Here is an 18,734-nt window from a genome sequence, read left to right as displayed (position 1 = left end):
CAGTGCGCGCGCACGCTGCTAGGTCTTACTTATATTAGTAGCGTGCATGAATCTTCCAAACGCCTCTAATTGGTTCTGGCTGGAGGGTTGCTTGGCTCTAGCAAACTCGCAGCATGCACATTTTCGCACGCCGCAAGTATGAGGTCAGCGGCAGCGTTTGTGGTTTTTGCGGACGCTGCTAGTATCTAGCCTATATACTTGCACTAGTGTCATCCGACGAAACATCCGAATTCATCGTTTTTCTACAAAAAATAACAAGAGGCTACTTGGACAATTTCTTGAATACATAGAGGGCAAGGTGCAGTATGAGAATAGCCGGACATACCGGGGTGACAACAGTGTCCGGGGCAGCGACTGTGTCCGGAGCGGCGACACGACCGGGAGGAGGTTTGTGGCGGTCCTGATGACACTGAGGGGTCAGGGCGGATGAGGGAGAAGAGAGGAGAGGTAATGGCTCTTCCGGCAAGGCGGGGAGGGGGGTTGATGCAATTTGTGGTGGGTCTTGCCTATCGATCCGATGTGGTAGATGCGCCCCACGTCCGGACCTCCCCATATCCGCCGCGTATTTGAAGACCTCATCATTGTTATGCCATAGATGATGTGACACTGAGAAAACAAGCACCTCCCCTCCCGCCCTCAGCACTCTTTGGGCCAGCCCAAGGTATTTCCTTCAGTTCACATCCTTAGATGATGCAACTGCAAGGACTTGACTTGTTAGAGGTACCCTCTAACTAATAATTTTTTTGTGAGAAACTTTCAATCTATTCATCTTCAATCATGGCAGTACAACGAACATAAAAAATAATAAAAATACATCCAAATTTGTACACCACCTACCAACGACTACAAGCATTGAAGTCCATAAACTTACATGTTTAAATTGTGCAATCTTAGGAAGTGTGACTACCCAATTACACACCTTTAACCCTGAACTTGTACAATTATGTTATAAACTTAAACATATATGAAATAAAAAATTATGTAGGTAATAGACAATAATAATGGTAACCTGCTTTGCAATAGTAAAAAAATAAAAATAGAAATGGAACTAAAAATTATATCATCTAATAACAAACGATGAATAAACAATACACTTATTCAAGCAATACAAAACTTATTTCAAATCTACACAATCTTGTTTGCTTCATTGCTTAGCTCTAACCTCAATGCTCCGGACTTTAAAATCACTTTTCACGGTGCCCGGCTTTGTCCCCCTCAAGCACATGTACACTTCGTCGCCATGGTCAGTACCAACAACTTCATGATAAAACTCGCCTAACTCAACCTCCATCCAGCCGTCGGGTCTTCTCCGAGCAACTGCGACACCCTCTCCAAGAATCAAAACTGCTCAAGTCTCTTTCTCCCATGTTGATTTAAGCAAGATATGCCCGTCTTCGGTGTAACCGGCAAGGCAAACTGGGCGCGTTGATTCTTGTCCTCAGACGGTGACTACCCCCTCGTCAAACTGAAGGAGCTGAACGTCTCGGTCCCACCCGTCGAGTTCATAGCCTGCTAGCTTGAACACAATGTAAACGGCGTAGGTTGAGTACTTGAGTTTGGGGAGAGCATCTTGCTATGTATGTTGCCGCAGATTTCCATACTGCTGCGGGTATATGAGATGTTAGCCGCTCTTGAGAACCTGCATGGAGCAATCGTGAGTCAGACGCAGGGTTCCACTATCATTGAGATTTCAATGAAATTCCCTAAATTTTAATAATTTCAGCAGTCACTGAAATATTTACTTTTCACAAAAAACATTTCACCGATTTCAGTAGTACACATGAATTTAATTATTTTCAAAAATAATTTCAAAAAATCCAAATAGTTAATTGACTTCAGGTGAATATTTCAGCCTTTTGGTCGAATCGCTAACGGAAATCACTGAAATTCACTGAATTTTAGTGATTTCGGTTGGTCAGACGAGTGGATTACTGTGTTAGGGATGTGATTTATAAAAGCAGTAATATATATCACTCATCAGGGAAAATCGTGCATTGCAAGCTAGCTAGGGGAGACTTGAATTGGCTATGAAATTAAACCTTTTGCCTCTTGTGTTGTGATCAAAATCGAGATGGATCAAGCGCCATTCGTCCCATCTCCCAAACTGCGTAAGCTGCAGCGTGCTAACCGAAAGCGCGAAGCACTTGGCGCCGGTGGCCTTGTCCAGCTGCATGCGCTGCAAGAGAAGGCCCAGTTAATTAATTAGGCTGTCGATCAAGGAACAAAGGCCTGCAAAATCGCAATGAAGAGGAAGCCGTATGTAGCTTCGGGGTTGCGGTTCTTATGACGTACGATGAATTTGCCCGGGAGAAGGGCGGGTTGGTCGGCGAGGCGTCGGAATAGCCCCTTCTTAGTCGACGGCAGCGTGCGGGGGAGCTCCTTCTTTGCGAATCGCGGGAGGTCGCAGGGCAGGAAGCGGGACCAGACGTTGTCGGAGTCCGCGGCCGTGCGGAAGGCCCGGGAGACTGCGGCGGCGCGGAACGCATCAGCCGGCGACGTGAGGGAGATCACGTGCACGAGGAGCTCCACCGGCAGACGCTCCATGGTCTCCTGTCCCGTTTCTCGTCCGACTCAACTTGTTAGCTCCATGCATGGTTTCTTGTCTGCTGCTCCCTCCGTTCCAAATTACTCGTCGCAGAAATGGATGTATCTAGAACTTAAATACGTCTAGATACATCTATACCTGCGACAAGTAATTCGGGACGGAGGGAGTAGTTTAACTTCAAAGTAGTTTCCGTAGGTATCAAGCAATGTAATCCTTCGTCGGTGGTAAATATGCGAAGCAGTTCTGTCGAATAGTTTTGGATTATACGGGAAAGATAATGTAGAACGGCATACTAGGCCTATGACATTGAGCATCAACTGTCATTCCAGCTGTGCTTCGCACCAGTCATGGGCCACGGAAGTCGGTATGCAAAATTGACCTACACTTTTTTTAGGGCATTTTCTCCTTTGCGTCATCTTTTCAACCTCCTGGTAAACTGGATTTACGTACCATGCACGTCTGCGTGGTTTCTTGGTACAGCTTCCAATCCCCTAATTTCATTACGTAGCATGCACGGTTCCAAGCGCTAGCAAGTAGCGCGCGCCTCCAAGCTCCAGCTGCTTTCTAATCTTCTATATATACGTCTCTCTATTGGAGTTCACAATTCCACATCACATTACACCATGGACGCGCCGGCCGCCTGCGAGATCGAGCGCCTGCCGGAGGACCTCCTGGTGCACGTGATCTCGCTCACCTCGCCGGCGGACGCCTTCCGCGCCACCGCTGTGTCCAGGGCCTTCCACGCCGCCGCCGACTCAGACACGGTCTGGTCCCGCCTCCTGCCGCGCGACCTCCCGCAGTTCGCCAGGAGAGAGATCCCCCGCAAGCCGCCGTCGACCAAGAAGGGGATGTTCCGGCGCCTCTCCGGCGAACCAGCCCTCCTCCCGGCCAAGTACGTGGTACGTGCTTGCGTTACTCCTCGAATGCAACCCTTCACACATCGATTAGTTTGTCGCCTGGCTTAAGTATCGCCCTGTGTTCCTACGTGCTGTACGTTGCAGCGCATGCAGCTGGACAAGGCCACCGGCGCCAAGTGCTTCACGCTGTCGGCCTGTGCGCTGCAAGCTTTTTTTTGGAAAAGGGGACTCCCCGGCCTCTGCATCAGATCGATGCATACGGCCACTTAGATAAATAAAATAGGTTCAACAATGTCGAATAGTCGTGAAAGAAAGCAAAGTCGAGCTCACATAGACCTCGACGCAAAAACAGAAAAAAGGCCATAACGCCACAACCGGCTGGCAGAAATAAAGATAGGAAAACTAATTGCCTATCCTATTACATGACCGTCATCCAAACCGGTTGAAGATATCCCGCGCTACCATCTCCCACCGGACAGATCCAGTAACCAAACGCTCCCTGGCCTCCGTCGGAGTGAGTAGGGACCACATACGGATCAACGCCGTAGCACGGAATACAACCTGCAAAAAATGAATAGTAGTTATACTGTTAAAAACCAAATCATTTCTGCAGTTCCAAATTGCCCATAACAACGCACAAACTCCTACACGAATCTGTCTAGCTGTAACGGACTCTATCCCATCCAGCCACGTTCCAAATAACGACCCGACCGAACTCGGAGGAGTAATGTTAAAAGCAATTTGCACGGAGCGCCACAAAATTCTTGCCAACGGGCACTCAAAGAATAGATGCTGGATGGTTTCATCCCGATCACAGAAACTACACCTAGAAGATCCTGTCCAATTGCGCTTAACCAAGTTGTCCTTTGTTAGAATGACCGTTTATGGACAAACCACATAAACACTTTGATTTTCAAAGGAACTTTGACTTTCCAAACATGTGTTGGAGCTAGGAATGACACTCGTGTTAATAACATCGATGTACATCGACTTAACGGTAAATTGTCCAGACCTAGTAAGTTTCCAACACAACTGATCGGGCTGATGCTGTAGCTGAACCTCCATCAGTCTACGCACCAGATGAAGCCAAGTTTTCCATCTATTACCAACAAGCACCCTCCTAAACTGAATATTAAGGGGGTGGCCTGCATGATCGTAGCCACAAGTGCATCACGGCGATGCACAATACGATACAGAGTTGGGTACTGTAATGCCAAAGGTGTATCACCAAGCCAAGTGTCCTCCCAGAAACGAGTATCGTTACCATCTCCGACAATAAACTTTATTCTATTAAAGAAGGCTGCCTTAACTCTCGTAAGCCCCTTCCAAAATGGCGAATCAGTTGGTCTCACTGTCACCTGTGACAAAGTTTTGGATGGCAGATACTTGTTACGAAGAATCTGTGCCCAAGTCGCATCAGTCTCAACTGATAACTTATATAGCCACTTACTCAGCAGGCATCTGTTCTTGACCTCAAGATTCTCGATACCCAACCCCCCTGATCCTTAGGACGACAAATAATATCCCACTTGGCGAGTCTATACTTTCTCTTAAGATCATCACTCTGCCAAAAAAATCTTGGCCGATAGAAGTCCAACCTTTTCCTAACCCCAACTGGAACCTCAAAGAAAGATAGGAGGAACATCGGCAGACTTGTGAGCACTGAATTAATAAGAATTAACCGGCCTCCATAAGACAGAAGTTTGCCCTTCCAGCAACTAAGTTTCTTTTCGAACCGATCTTCGATACATTTCCACTCTCTGTTCGTGAGCTTACGATGATGAATGGGTATACCTAGGTAAGTAAAAGGTAAAGCCCCTAATTCACAACCAAACAATTGCCTATAAGCCTCTTGTTCCTCCTTGGCTCTACCAAAGCAGAACAACTCGCTTTTATGAAAGTTAATCTTTAAACCGGACAATTGTTCAAATAAACACAACACCAGCTTCATGTTTCTCGCTAATGATTCTCATACACCCTTGATACGTGTAGGTACGGTCCCGGGCTACAGCAAATGAGGCAAAAGGTTCGAGCAGTTCCCAACTTTGTTTACTTCCTTAAAGAATTTAGTACTCAGTTTTAATCACGGTTTTGCCCAGTCCTCTATTTAAAACTTTCATTTTAATTAATTAATTAGTGGCTCTTGCGTCTTTCTCCGCTACATGACCACCACAATTTAATCACATGCATATATGTCTCTATGTACGTTTTAACAGGTTCTCAGAAGCAGGGGAACTCGGCTATGGCATACTGAAGATACGTGCCAAGATACAGAAAAACATGCTCTCTCAAAACACAACCTATGTGGCATACATGGTGTTCAAGCTAGGGCCTAGATTTCACGGGTTCGATTTCCCGTTTCAAGAAGCTTCATTTGGCGTTGCTGGGAGCGAGTCGGTCCGGAAGGTTTGCCTGCAAGGCTATGTCGAGGACGCTGACAAGGCCGATGATCCACCTCGGAAACACATCATGCCAAGTTATTATCATAATCGTGACGCGGTTCCTCCTGGAGATGACGTTGTTTTCCCTCGTAAGACAGCCGACGATTGGATGGAGGTGGAGCTTGGTGAGTTCCATAATAAGGGAGGTGACGGTGACGTCTCCATCAGCTTGACCGAGACGACAGAACCCAAGAGTGGCCTTATTGTCTGGGGCATTGTGATAAGAAGTAAGCAAACAAATCAAAAAAAGAAAAAAGAAGTAAGCAAGAAAGGCAAGTAAGACTAGCATTTGATAGCATATCATGTGGGAGCTAGAAAAAAGAATTTATTGGACTAGTTTTGGTTAGATAGAAAGGGGTCAAACTACAAGTGGTCTTATTTCCCTCTTTGCTTCAGTATTTTATTCTGAATGTAGTCAATTGTATTTTTGAAACAAAATAAGTAGGAGACAAAGAGCTTTGCCTTTATGAGTTTTGTTACAAGAGAATAAGTCTGATTCACTACAAAACAAAACTGTGCTAAAAAGACACATTTAATACCTGCGGGGCATGAACCATAACTTTTTTTAGCTATATATAAAGGCGTGAACACACATTTAATACCTCCGTGACTGCGGCGGGGCATGAACCATAACTTTTTTGAGCTACATATAAAGGCGCGAACACACATTTAATACCTCCATGACAGCGGCGGGGCGTGAACCATAACTTTCTTTAGCTATACTAGTACAAATGCCCGTGCATTGCACCCGGCGAAAAAGGGGCACGACCGTGCGTTCAGACGTGAAGACGCCACCTTAGTGTTCTTCATCTGTTTTTATGGAAGAGTAGTTTTTCTTGGAATAGATTCTCTGTCAATTTTTTTTTGCTTTTCTAAAAAACGCGGAAATTTCCTTATTCTTAATAAAAGCTAACATTTTCATAAAAAATGGAACGATTTTTAAGAATAGTTATTATTTTTATGAATATTAGTGCATTTCTTTGAAGAAGAACATTTTTTAAGAGCTTTCTTCGAAAAGTTTTATTATTTTTTTTTGTTGTACATTTGTAAATGAATTTTTTTAGTAATTCTTTCTTGGAATTTATAACCATTTTAAAAACTGCGGACATATTTTTTGAAACCAAGAAAAGTGTGAACACGTGTAAAACTCTGACCATTTTTAAAAATATTTTTACCGTGTTGATTTTTTTTATAGATGGTTAGTTTGTTTGTTTTTTTGAGGGGTTACAGATGGTTAGTTGTTTTGTTGGGAAGAGTTTATTTATTTTTTAATTATTTTGGCTTGGCCCAAACAAATCACTTGACTAGACAGAAGGGACGCAGGAACTCATCTTCCTTATCATACTTCTCGAAAGAAAATCTTCCTGCCCCTCAAAAAAATTCGTCCATATCGTTCCCCATTCTCAAGTCCGTTCTTGATGTGCTTTGCGCCACCGCCTCCTGCGTCGCGTCTCTTTCTTATCCACGGAGGAAATGGGCGGGAAGCATAGCGCTTCCGCCGGCCGTACCGGCGAGTCCTCCGCCCCCGCCGCCATATCAATGGACCTTGCGTGGCTCCCTGTTCCCTCTTGTTCCCTCCTACCCACCATGGTGCCGGGCCCTGGGGGTGTCGGGCGAGTAGCAGTCGTTTCCGCCGCGTTGTTCCTGTCCACCACGACCCTACAAGCTGCAGTTGGAATTGATTCACCTGTGATGGGTGTTGGTGCTGCTATGGTATCTGTACAGCAGTGAAGGACACGGGTTTTAACGATGTTGACATTTCGATATTAATGAGGTATACTTCCATTTAGTTCTTCAATTAGACAATATACTATATGCACCGGATTATATTCATCTGCTCCTTTACATAGGCTTTTGCGTCTACGGTTCTTACCTGTCCAAAAAGTTTGTCTCGATCCGGTGAAAGTCAATATTAACGGAAGTTTGCATTTTTTTTCTTGGATAACCATTGTGTGTCAGAGGTATCTATTAGAACTTGTCTAACATTTGCATTTATTTCTTGGACAACCATTGTTTTCTGGTAGGTTTGTTGCCCGTGCGTTGCAACGGGAGAAAAAAAAACTATCTCACAATGTCTGAGAAGGCAAAACTCCCATTGGCTTTGAATTCAAAGCAGAGCTTACTATAGGATGTTATTCAAAAGTAGCACTCAGATTGAAAGACTATGCATGATAGAAATACACTGGAAACTACAAATCTGTAGAGGCAAGCAACAAGGAAATAGCAAAGAAGACACGTCTTTGTCAACTCAGCATTTCTTCCCCTGCTTCAGTTGCTCTTTAAGATGCATTGTTTGCTGTCCTCCCTGTGAAGTGCTTCCTCTAGTTCTTCTTTCTCAGCCTTAATAGTTGCCAAAAGTTATCCATTTGCTTCACTATCTAAGTTTTTTCTGAAACACATCACCATGATATATAGTTAGTTTTGAGTATGTTTTCCAAATAACTGAAAGCATCATAATCAGCAAGTCACTGCCATCTGGATCTTTGTACGAAATAATGTTTTATGAAAAAAAACAAAATATGGAAGGTAAACATGACCCGTACTTGAAAGTTGTAGCAAGCTGAAAGGAAAGACACAAAATTTGTAAGCAACATTATTAGTGCGATATGTTGAATCTGAATGAAATCAAAATAATGGAATCGATGTACGGAACCTAATTTGCATATCGATGTTGAACTCAAAGACAAAAAATCTGTATGGATGCATGAGTAAGACCAACACATATAGCTTACCAAAACATGTACTATCCATGCAAATAAGATAATGGCAAGCTGTTCATGTATGACAGCGCCGTGAAAGATCCACAATAAAGGCCAATACCTTCCAAACAAAAGAAGCATCACACCAATCAGCATAATCCCCGAGGAGTCTTTACCCTCAGACATTTACACTATTTATTTGGTTCGCAGAAATGGACAGTAGCAGCAATGAAGGTTGATGCTCGCTTCAAAAGAGGTAAACTAAAACAGTATACAATGATTTACAATAGCAATATAGGGTCATCTAGGGAATGTCTTTTGCATATGCATCATGTGTGGTTTCATCACTCTTTCATCCTCCAAACGGTAATTTTCTCCATGCCAAAAGACACAATAATGCAAGCAACAAGGTTAAGTGTGGCCATGTCATATTACCCTATTTATTCATATTTTATAATCAAGTAGGGACCATAATGTTCCTTAAAGGAAGAAGCATAACACTAAAAATGATAACATTTAAAGTCCAAAATTTGAATTATTAGTTGTTGCGAATAACAAAAATACTTAGGTGCACGTACATGCCAACTAATGGGTGCATTGAGCTTGGACCAAAGCCCTGTTTTCTACTAGTGGTGGTAAACTACTCACACATCATCGGAAGGGTATCTAGGTTGATGTAGAAGCCCTCCGTGATCGATTCCCCCTCCGGCAGAGTGCCAGAAAAGTCCACAAGATGGGATCTCACGAGAATAAAAGCTTGCGGCGGCGAAAAAGTATTTTTGGTGTGCCTCCTGGTATACGGAGAATATTTGGGTATTTATAGAGCTGAGATTAGAGTTAGAAGAGTCCCGAGGGGCCCACAAACCCTGAGGGCGCGCCTGGGAGGCTTGTGGCCACCTCGTGACTCTTCTGGCCTCGTCTCGAAGCTTCGTGGTTGTCTTCTGGCCCAAGAAAAATCGTCAAAAAGTTTCGTTCCGCTTGGACCCCATTTGGTATTGTTTTTCTGTAAAAGACAAAAATAAGGAAAAAAACAGCAACTGACACTGGGCACTAGGTTAATAGGTTAGTCTAAAAAATGACATAAAATAGCATAAAAATGCATATAAAACATCTAAGATGGATAATATAATAGAATGGAACAATAAAAAATTATAGATATGTTGGAGACGTATCAGTCCACGAGCGTATGAGAGATGGTTTGAGGCGTCCAGATGTAGATGCTGTTAGGTCTTGAGAATGTCTTCCATGTCATTGCCGCTGACCGAAGGATGCCTCGGCTGCGACCACCTAGGCGCGCGGCGACATTGCCGATGGCTGCGACACACTCTAAGGGCATCTTCAAGCCGGACCCGTAAACCTCCCGCATCGTCCAGTCCAGACCACGAAAGCCATCCAACGCCGACATGTATCGGTCCACGGAGCGGTCCGGACACGATTTCTCCCGCAAACCGGAGACAAAAGTGAGGGAGGTTTGTGGGAGTCCGGACCCCTCCCAAGCCTGCTTCTGACCGCCCTGGCCAACCAGAAAACCCCTCCACCCTCCCGCGCGCCCTCCCGCCCAGCGCCAGCTGCCCGCATTCATGCTGCTGTAGAGAACGCCGCTCCGCATTGAAGACGGACCAGGGCGGATGCGACCTCTCACTGCCTCCGGCATTGAAGTGGCGTGCCGGCCGAGGGCGGCGTCCGCTGCACACCCGACTAAACATGCCTCCTCGCCGCATTCATACGCCTCCAATAATCTCCGCGTGGAAGCCGAGAAATCTACTCCAGGAGCGGGCCGACATTCAATGCAACAGCTACCAAGCTCCTTCCGTCCGCCCTGTATTCAAACGATGGTAGGCGCTGGGCAAGAATCACACCCCTGTGTCTCCCCCACCTCCCCTTTCAACATTTTCTCCAACATTTCGATGGCATCCGATGGGCAGTAAGAGTAGTTCTCCGGCATAAAAGCCAGCATGGTGGCCCGCCGAGCCCGGGAGATATGAACGAGGCAGCTCGCTGCAGCTCATGGAGGAGTGGCGAGTTGCTCCAGGCCCGCACGGAGGGGAGCACGGCGACACGGGCATGGAGGTGCCGTGTCGTACCGCCTCTCCAGTGCCTACGACCCCGCCATCCGCCGTCGACACGCGCGTAGCCACGCCATGCAGATAGAGAAAGGAGGCAAATGCGTGGAGGAGATCGACGAGTCGGTGGCTAGCACATCTGCGTCCACATCCGTTGGCAACTTTGAGGGAAAGTAGAACAAGGGAGGCCGCCGTCGCTTGGGTCCCAGGAAGGCCACCGCCAGCGCGTCGCTGGCTTGTACAACTGGTGACGTGCCCGATTTCTTCTTTATCTTAGACCACCCTGTCCTGGGCGTCCACGGAAGCACCCTTCCCATCCGGCTAAAGCACCCTCTTCGCCACACTCCGATGAGTGGCGCAGCCGGACATAGGGAAGATACAGGGGAAGAATATGCCTTTGGGGCTCCCGGCAGTCCGGTGATGAAGGGATGTGCCGTGACCGGCCATAGACTAGTGTAGTGCATCCGTGTCATGGGAGTGGAGCTCCACGTGACCGTATGTGTGATGGAAATATGCCCTAGAGGCAATAATAAAATGGTTATTATTATATTTCTTAAATCATGATAAAGGTTTATTATTCATGCTAGAATGGTATTGATCGAAAACTTAGATGCATGTGTGAATACATAAACAAATACCGTGTCCCTAGTAAGCCTCTACTAGACTAGCTCGTTGATCAAAGATGGTTAAAGTTTCCTAACCATGGACATGTGTTGTCATTTGATAACGGGATCACATCATTAGGAGAATGATGTGATGGACAAGACCCATCCGTTAGCTTAGCGTAATGATCGTTCAGTTTATTTGCTATTGCTTTCTTCATGTCAAATACATATTCCTCCGACTATGAGATTATGCAACTCCCGGATACCGGAGGAATACCTTGTGCTATCAAACGTCACACCGTAACTGGGTGATCATAAAGATGCTCTATAGGTATCTCCGAAGGTGTTTGTGGAGTTGGCATAGATAGAGATTAGGATTTGTCACTCCGAGTATCGGAGAGGTATCTCTGGGCCCTCTCGGTAATACACATCATAAGCTTGCAAGCAAACGATTAAGGAGTTAGTCACGAGGTGATGTATTACGGAACGAGTAAAGAGACTTGCCGGTAACGAGATTGAACTAGGTATGAAGATACCGACGATCGAATCTCGGGCAAGTAACATACCGATGGACAAAGGAAATTACGTATGTTGTCATAACGGTTCGACCGATAAAGATCTTCGTAGAATATGTAGGAGCCAATATGGGCATCTAGGTTCTGCTATTGGTTATTGACCGGAGAGGTGTCTCGGTCATGTCTACATAGTTCTTGAACCCGTAGGGTCCGCACGCTTAACGTTCGATGATGATATAGTATTATATGAGTTATGTGATTTGGTGACCTAATGTTGTTCGGAGTCCTGGATGAGATCACAGACATGACGAGGAGTCTCGGAATGGTCGAGAGGTAAATATTGATATATAGGACGTTGGTATTCAGACACAGGAAGTGTTCCAGAGGGTATCAGGTACATATCGGGTCACCGAAAGTGGTTCCGGGCACCCCCGGCAAAAGATATGGGCCTTATGGGCCAAGAGGGGAAACGCACCAGCCACAAGGAGCTGTTGCTCCCCCCATATGGGCCGGCCTAGGAGGAGAAGGAAAGAGGGGAAGGGAAAGGAAAGAGTGGAATAGGAACTCCCCTTCCTTCCCTCCCCCCTCTTTCCTTCCCCCTCTGACAAATATGGTAGGGGGCGCGTCCATGGGCAGGAGCCCAAGTGGGATTCAGACCTACTTGGGGCGCCCCTTGGCCTCTCCCCTCTCCCTCCCACCTATATATATGAGGAGGGGGCGCCTAGCACACCCAAGACAATTGCCTAGCCGTGTGCGGCGCCCCCCCCTCCACCGTTTACACCCCCGGTCATATTTTCGTAGTGCTTAGGCGAAGCCCTGCCGCTGGAATTTGAGTGCCAAGTCCGCGTGCGCTGATTCTAGGACTTGAAGGCGTTCTGCTTCATGCTTCCTCTGCTCCTCCTCCAGCTTCCTCTTCTTCTCCTCCTCCATCTTCCTTCTTGCATGGCTTCTATAGTCGGCGTTCCATTCCGAAAAGCCCTCATACCACGGAACAACGCCCTTGCCTCGTGTTCTTCCCGGGTGTTCAGGATTTCCCAGGGCGCGCGTAAGCTCGTCGTTCTCTCTGTTGGGCGTGAACACCCCCTTTCGAGCATCTTCTATTGCTTCAAGTAACTTATCTTTGGCTCCTTTTAGACTTGTCTTCTTCGAAACCAGGCCTGTCTTCGGGTCCAACCCCCCCCCATGCGCATAGAACCAAGTTCTGCACCTGGGGGGGGGGGGGCAGCTCCTAGTAACTGGAGTGACCTCTGCATCCAGCATCTCTTTCTCAGACTTATCCCACTTAGGCATTGCACCGCGTAGCCACCTGGCCCCAACCTATGGAACTGATTCTTTTTTGCGGCATTGGCCTTGTTTTTTCTCGATCGTTCCTTAGATAATTCTGATTCCTTGAATTTCACGAAAGCGGGCCAGCATTCTCTTTGCTTCTCCAGTATTCCCTTGAATTCTGGAGTCTTCTTTCCTCCTTCGACGTAGTTGGCCCATACAGTTTTCTTGTGGGTGTTGAATGCAATTGCCATCTTCTTAAGAGCTGCGTCCTTGACTTTTTGCACATCTGCATCAGTGAAATGATCTGATAGGGTGAAATGTTCCATGAGAGATTCCCAAAGTGTTTTTTGCTCTGTCGTCGACCCAAGTAACATCTGGATGTTTCTTTGCGGGCTCTTTCCATTCTTGAATGGAGATCAAGAGTTGGTCCTTCACAAGAACTCCGCACTGACGAACGAACTTGTTCGCAATGTTCTTAGGCGCCAGTGGTTCGCCATTAGCTTTGATGGCATCGATGTTGTACTTTACGCCCTCCTTCAACTTTTTGCCCGGGCCTCGCACTGTCCTGCTGCCTGTAGAAGCAGATTTGCTCGATCCGGAGGGCTGAAAGAAGAAAGATCGATTTGTTAATATATCTTCAAATCAATTAAAACATGTGATGATCACCAGATGTCTGCTTATATAAATATACCTCGCCGGTCTATGTTATTTCAAGATCAACATTGTCAGCGTCATCATAATCATAATCATAGTTCATGACTTCATCAATTCGGTCGTCGCGATCGAATATCATATCATCATCCTCCCCAGTATTGTTCAGATATTCGGAACCGTCATAGTCTTCATTCTGATCATCTAGCCCGCGAGGGCTACATATGATCTCGAACGGGGTCTCTTCTCCCTCTCTGCCGGTATTGTCAGCCATAGCTTTTATTTAACTAATCCAGAAGAAATATAAAACAATTTAGTATTCAAATTACGATGCATGGATGCAATCAATAAGGAAAACTGAATCATAGTACATAATATGCATCGTCTCAAATAATATATAATCACGAATACATCATCTCTAATAATATATATAATCTCGAATACATCGTCTCGAATATTATATATCGAATACATCACTAGCTAGCTAGCTAATAAAGATCGAATACTACAGAAGAATCTAGGCCACTCACGGTTCCTGAGGCGCGGGCGGTGGACACCCAAAGAGAAGGAACCATCACAGGATCATATCTCCGGTCATCTGCCCAAAGAACCTGCCAGGTATTGGAGAACCTGACGTCCATAGCAGCCATGTAGCGACGGACATGCTCGTCCTCCTCCCTGACACGGCGACGCACCACCTCCGGCGGGGCCGGCTCCCTCTGCATCGAATGTGGCCCACGCGAACGCCACCAAAGGAGATCAGGGTCGACGACGGGACCCGGGGCCGGGTTCCTCACCAAGCGGCGCGCCCCTGAAGGTAGCACCTCCCAGTGCCAGCCCGGCGGAGCCTAGTCCCGGACATGGGTCTCGTCGCGAACGGGTCGACGGCGAGGATGCGGGCTGGGCATCGTCGAAAACAAAAACTATATGCAAATGTAACATTTTTTAAATTATTGCATTGTGATATCTTATATACAAATTCCAAATTTCTATAACTAAAATTATAAGAAACTAAAAAAACATCGATCATCGTCTAACAATTTGAAATTAATCTAATTCATCTAGCTAAAACTAACATTTCTAAAATTTCTAACATTTCTATATACTAAAATTTATAACATTTGTATAAAAAACAGAAAAAAAAACCATTGACATTATATTATAACTAACATGTCTATATACTATTTGACATTAATCTAATCTAATTAATTAATTCACCTAAAACTTTGTATGAAAAACAGAAAAAACTAAAAACTAAAAACAGAAAAATTGTGTGTGTGTGTGCACGCGTGTAGTGTGTGTGTGCGCGCGCGCGTAGTGTGTGTGTGTGGGCGCGCGCGGGGCCGGCGCCGGCGGCGGTGCGCGGTGGAGGGAGGAGATCGAGGCCGGGGGAGGGGCGCTCACAGCGCGCGCGGGCGAGGTCGAGGCGACGACGACGACGAGGTCCTGGCGACGGCGACGGCGAGGCGAGGGGATGGCGACGTACGGCGCGGGACGTACGGGGTGGTGGCGCGACGGGTACGGCGACGACGGTGACGGTGACGACGGGGACAACGCAACGGGAGCAACGACGGCGCGCGGGACGGGGGCGGCGACGGCGCGGGACGGCGGCAGAGCGAAGTGGGAGATGAAAAACTGAATTTTTTCGAAGTGTTTCTTATATAGGAGGCACCTTTAGTACCGGTTGGAGCCATCACCCGGTACTAAAGGCCTGTTTTGCCTTTAGTACCGGTTGGTGGCTCCAACCGGTACTAAAGACCCCCCTTTAGCAACGGTTGGTGCCACGCCCCGGTACTAAAGGGGGTGCGCTGCCAGGCGAGGGGCACAAAGTTTAGTCCCACCTCGCCGGGCGAAGGGCAGCCGCACTGGTTTATAAACCCAGCAGCGGCTGCTCCTTCGAACTCCTCTATAAAGCAGGCTTCTGGGCCTAACTATGGCGCGCTGCCCTGTGAGCCTGCTGGCCCTTCAGGGCCTGAATTTCCACACCCGAGGTCTGGCAGGCCCACTGGGCAGCGCCCCAACAATTTTTTATATAGTTTTTTTCTTTTCTGCATTATTTATTTTCTTCTATTTATTTCTGAGTAATTTTTTATATAGTTTTTTCTTTTCTGCTTTATTTATTTCCGAGTAGTTTTTTATATAGTTTTTTATTTTCTGCTTTATTTATTTTCTTCTATTTATTTCGAAAGAGATTGTCCAGTTTGTACACGAAGTGCATCCAGTTTTTGCCGTGACCCTCTCTACTTTTTTGCACATGCTATGCGGGGTGAAATGATGATACCATGCCAAGTTTCAACCTTTTCAGAGTTCATTTGTAGTGCTTTTTAATTTCAGGGCCATTTAGCTTAAAACAAATCAGTAAATGCATTAAAAATAGCAAATTATGTCAGAAAGGGTTGAAAGTTGATGACGTGGCTTTGAATGACGCCTGCTGAACGCAAAAGAAGTCCGGAGTTGTAATAAGTTATTAAAATTTTGAATTGCCGGTGTAACAGATGAGTTTTCGTCCGAAACCCTGATACTTCGAAAGAGATTGTCCAGTTTGTACACGAAGTGCATCTAGTTTTTGCCGTGATCCTCTCTACTTTTTTGCACATGCTATGCGGGTGAAATGATAATACCATGCCAAGTTTCAACTTTTCAGAGTTCATTTGTAGTGCTTTTCAATTTCAGGGCCATTTAGCTCAAAACAAATCAATAAATGCATTAAGAATAGCAAATTATGTCAGAAAGGTTTGAAAGTTGATGACGTGACTTTGAATGGTGCCTGCTGAACGCAAAAAAGTCCGGAGTTGTAATAAGTTATTAAAATTTTGAATTGCCGGTGTAACAGATGAGTTTTCGTCCGAAACCCTGATACTTCGAAAAAGATTGTCCAGTTTGTACACGAAGTGCATCCAGTTTTTGCCGTGACCTTCTCTACTTTTTTGCACATGCTATGCGGGTGAAATGATGATACCATGCCAAGTTTCAATCTTTTCAGAGTTCATTTGTAGTGCTTTTTAATTTTAGGGCCATTTAGCTCAAAACAAATCAGTAAATGCATTAAAAATAGCAAATTATGTCAGAAAGGGTTGAAAGTTGATGACGTGGCTTCGAATGGCGCCTGCTGAACACAAAAAAGTCCCGAGTTGTAATAAGTTATTAAAATTTTGAATTGCCGGTGTAACAGATGAGTTTTCGTCCGAAATCCTGATACTTCGAAAGAGATTGTCCAGTTTGTACACGAAGTGCATCCAGTTTTTGCCGTGACCTTCTTACTTTTTTGCACATGCTATGCGGGTGAAATGATGATACCATGCCAAGTTTCAACCTTTTCAGAGTTCATTTGTAGTGCTTTTCAATTTCAGGGCCATTTAGCTCAAAATAAATCAGTAAATGCATTAATAATAGCAAATTATGTCAGAAAGGGTTGAAAGTTGATGACGTGACTTTGAATGGCGCCTGCTGAACGCAAAAAAAGTCCGGAGTTTGAGAGGACAGAGTGAGGGTGTAAACATGTAAAAATATACATCAAAAATACATTGATCATTAATGATCTTTTTGTGTACAATCTGAATTGTCAATATGAGTTCTCAACAGTTTAGAAACCGGTGAAGACTCATATTGCGGCCACAAATTCTACACATAGAGTTCAATGAAGACCAAGTGCTTGTGATAGTTTGAGAAGTAACATATTTAAGGTGGTAAAAACCCTGTTAGCCGAGCGAGGTGGGACTAAAAAACAGCTGCAACTACAACCCTCTAGTACCAGTTTGTGGTAGGAACCGGTACTAAAGGCGCTGGTGGGGCCCCAGCCGGACCGCGGCGTGCCACATCCTCTTTAGTACCGGTTCGTGCCACGAACCGATACTAAAGGTTCGCAACGAACCGGTACTAATTAGCTTCGCCCGCCTAGCCGTTCGAACTGGCACTAATGGACACATTAGTGTCGGTTTTGTTACAAACCGGTACTAATGTGCTTCACATTAGGCCGTTTTTCTACTAGTGCATTGTGCATCATTTTTATATCCAATTTTAATAAACGCCCATAATAAGGTTCAACATGGAAAATTCCTTATTTTTAATAAAAGTTAATATTTTCATAAAAATTGGAACACTTAATAATTAACATTTTTATGAAAATAGGAACATTTCCCTAAAAATAATAGTTTTTAGGAAAAATGTTTTTACATATATATTTTTAGTGCCTTTTTGCTAGGGAATTTTTACAGATGGTTGTTTGCTTGGGAAGAGTTTGTTTCTTTTTTTTAATGCCCGTGAGTTGCAACGCTTGGGAAGAGTTTGTTCCTTTTTTTAATGCCCGTGAGTTGCAACGCGTACAATCTTGCAAAACCTGCTCCATGTGTCCTTATGCACCATTTTCTTTTATTCAAATATGATAATTAATGTTACACTTATTCAAATCTGATAATTAATGTTACACTAATTATTGCTTTCTGTTTGAATTTTGGTCATTAAGAAGCCACCATAGTAGTGGTTCATGGAATAGTCTCTGAATTGGTTTTATATTTTGTTTTCCGCCACGGTTGCCGCAGAGAGAGGACAAAACGGCGCACGAAGACCACCATGTTTGGCATGGAGGGAGGACAACGGCGCGCGAAGACGCCTCGAGGGAGATAGGGTAGGTCGTCGGAGCACCAAAACAACGTGGCCGTGATTCTCTGTTTATTCCCAATCTTAATGAAGAGTTGCAACACACTGAATAAACAGAGCATCATCCATCGGAAGCAACACACAAACCAGGAGGAGCAGCATAGTTCATATCTTCAGATTGAGGGAAACATATTTGTGGAAATTAAATAATAAGAGCACTGCAACTGCTAGTTACAAGATAATAAAAGGTAAGTCTCAAACCGTTAGTTTGTTCGTAGAATATAGTGCAAAGATAGAATCAACATTAAATTGTAACAAACATGGAGCAAACAGAATAGTCTTCTGTTGCCACCACCAAGGGAATAGTTCATTTGCCTGAGAATTGGATGATGATATTCTAGAATAGTTGTTGTCTATGTATGATAAACCAGTAATAATAATAATAAATCAAAAACAGCAGCAGATGTTTTGCACAAACAACATGTATAAAAAG

The 18,734-nt window shown here is 45.1% G+C and overlaps 2 protein-coding genes across 2 annotated transcripts; one reads left to right on the top strand and one right to left on the bottom strand.

Moving 5' to 3' along the window:
• Positions 1-1,621: 1,621 nt before the first annotated feature.
• LOC109784890 (F-box protein PP2-B11-like) lies at positions 1,622-2,544 on the bottom strand. Its single transcript, XM_020343505.1, has 3 exons — positions 2,293-2,544; positions 2,129-2,176; positions 1,622-1,639 (listed from the first exon to the last, which is right to left on the bottom strand). Exons 1-3 carry the CDS (start codon positions 2,542-2,544, stop codon positions 1,622-1,624), a joined length of 318 nt encoding a protein of 105 aa, XP_020199094.1.
• Positions 2,545-3,168: 624 nt separating this feature from the next.
• On the top strand, positions 3,169-6,123 carry LOC109784891 (F-box protein PP2-B11-like). Its single transcript, XM_073502225.1, has 3 exons — positions 3,169-3,444; positions 3,547-3,605; positions 5,619-6,123. The coding sequence occupies exons 1-3, from the start codon at positions 3,169-3,171 to the stop codon at positions 6,121-6,123; spliced, it is 840 nt and encodes a 279-aa protein (XP_073358326.1).
• The last annotated feature ends 12,611 nt before the right edge of the window (positions 6,124-18,734 follow it).

The sequence above is a fragment of the Aegilops tauschii genome, chromosome 6 (assembly GCF_002575655.3).
Source record: "Aegilops tauschii subsp. strangulata cultivar AL8/78 chromosome 6, Aet v6.0, whole genome shotgun sequence".
In the NCBI taxonomy this organism is placed as follows: Eukaryota; Viridiplantae; Streptophyta; class Magnoliopsida; order Poales; family Poaceae; genus Aegilops; species Aegilops tauschii.
The sequence above is the reverse complement of the archived record's forward strand: the minus strand, read 5'-3'. Positions and strand labels throughout refer to the sequence as shown.

Bases quoted from the DNA above. Each gene is read 5' to 3' on its own strand.
- LOC109784890 (XM_020343505.1), bottom strand. From the start codon at position 2,544: ATGGAGCGTCTGCCGGTGGAGCTCCTCGTGCACGTGATCTCCCTCACG. The intron at 2,177-2,292 runs GTACGTCATAAG...CTTCTCTTGCAG, and splicing joins TTCTCCCGGGCAAATTCATC to CGCATGCAGCTGGACAAGGC.
- LOC109784891 (XM_073502225.1), top strand. From the start codon at position 3,169: ATGGACGCGCCGGCCGCCTGCGAGATCGAGCGCCTGCCGGAGGACCTC. The intron at 3,445-3,546 runs GTACGTGCTTGC...TGTACGTTGCAG, and splicing joins TCCTCCCGGCCAAGTACGTG to CGCATGCAGCTGGACAAGGC. The intron at 3,606-5,618 runs GCAAGCTTTTTT...ACGTTTTAACAG, and splicing joins ACGCTGTCGGCCTGTGCGCT to GTTCTCAGAAGCAGGGGAAC.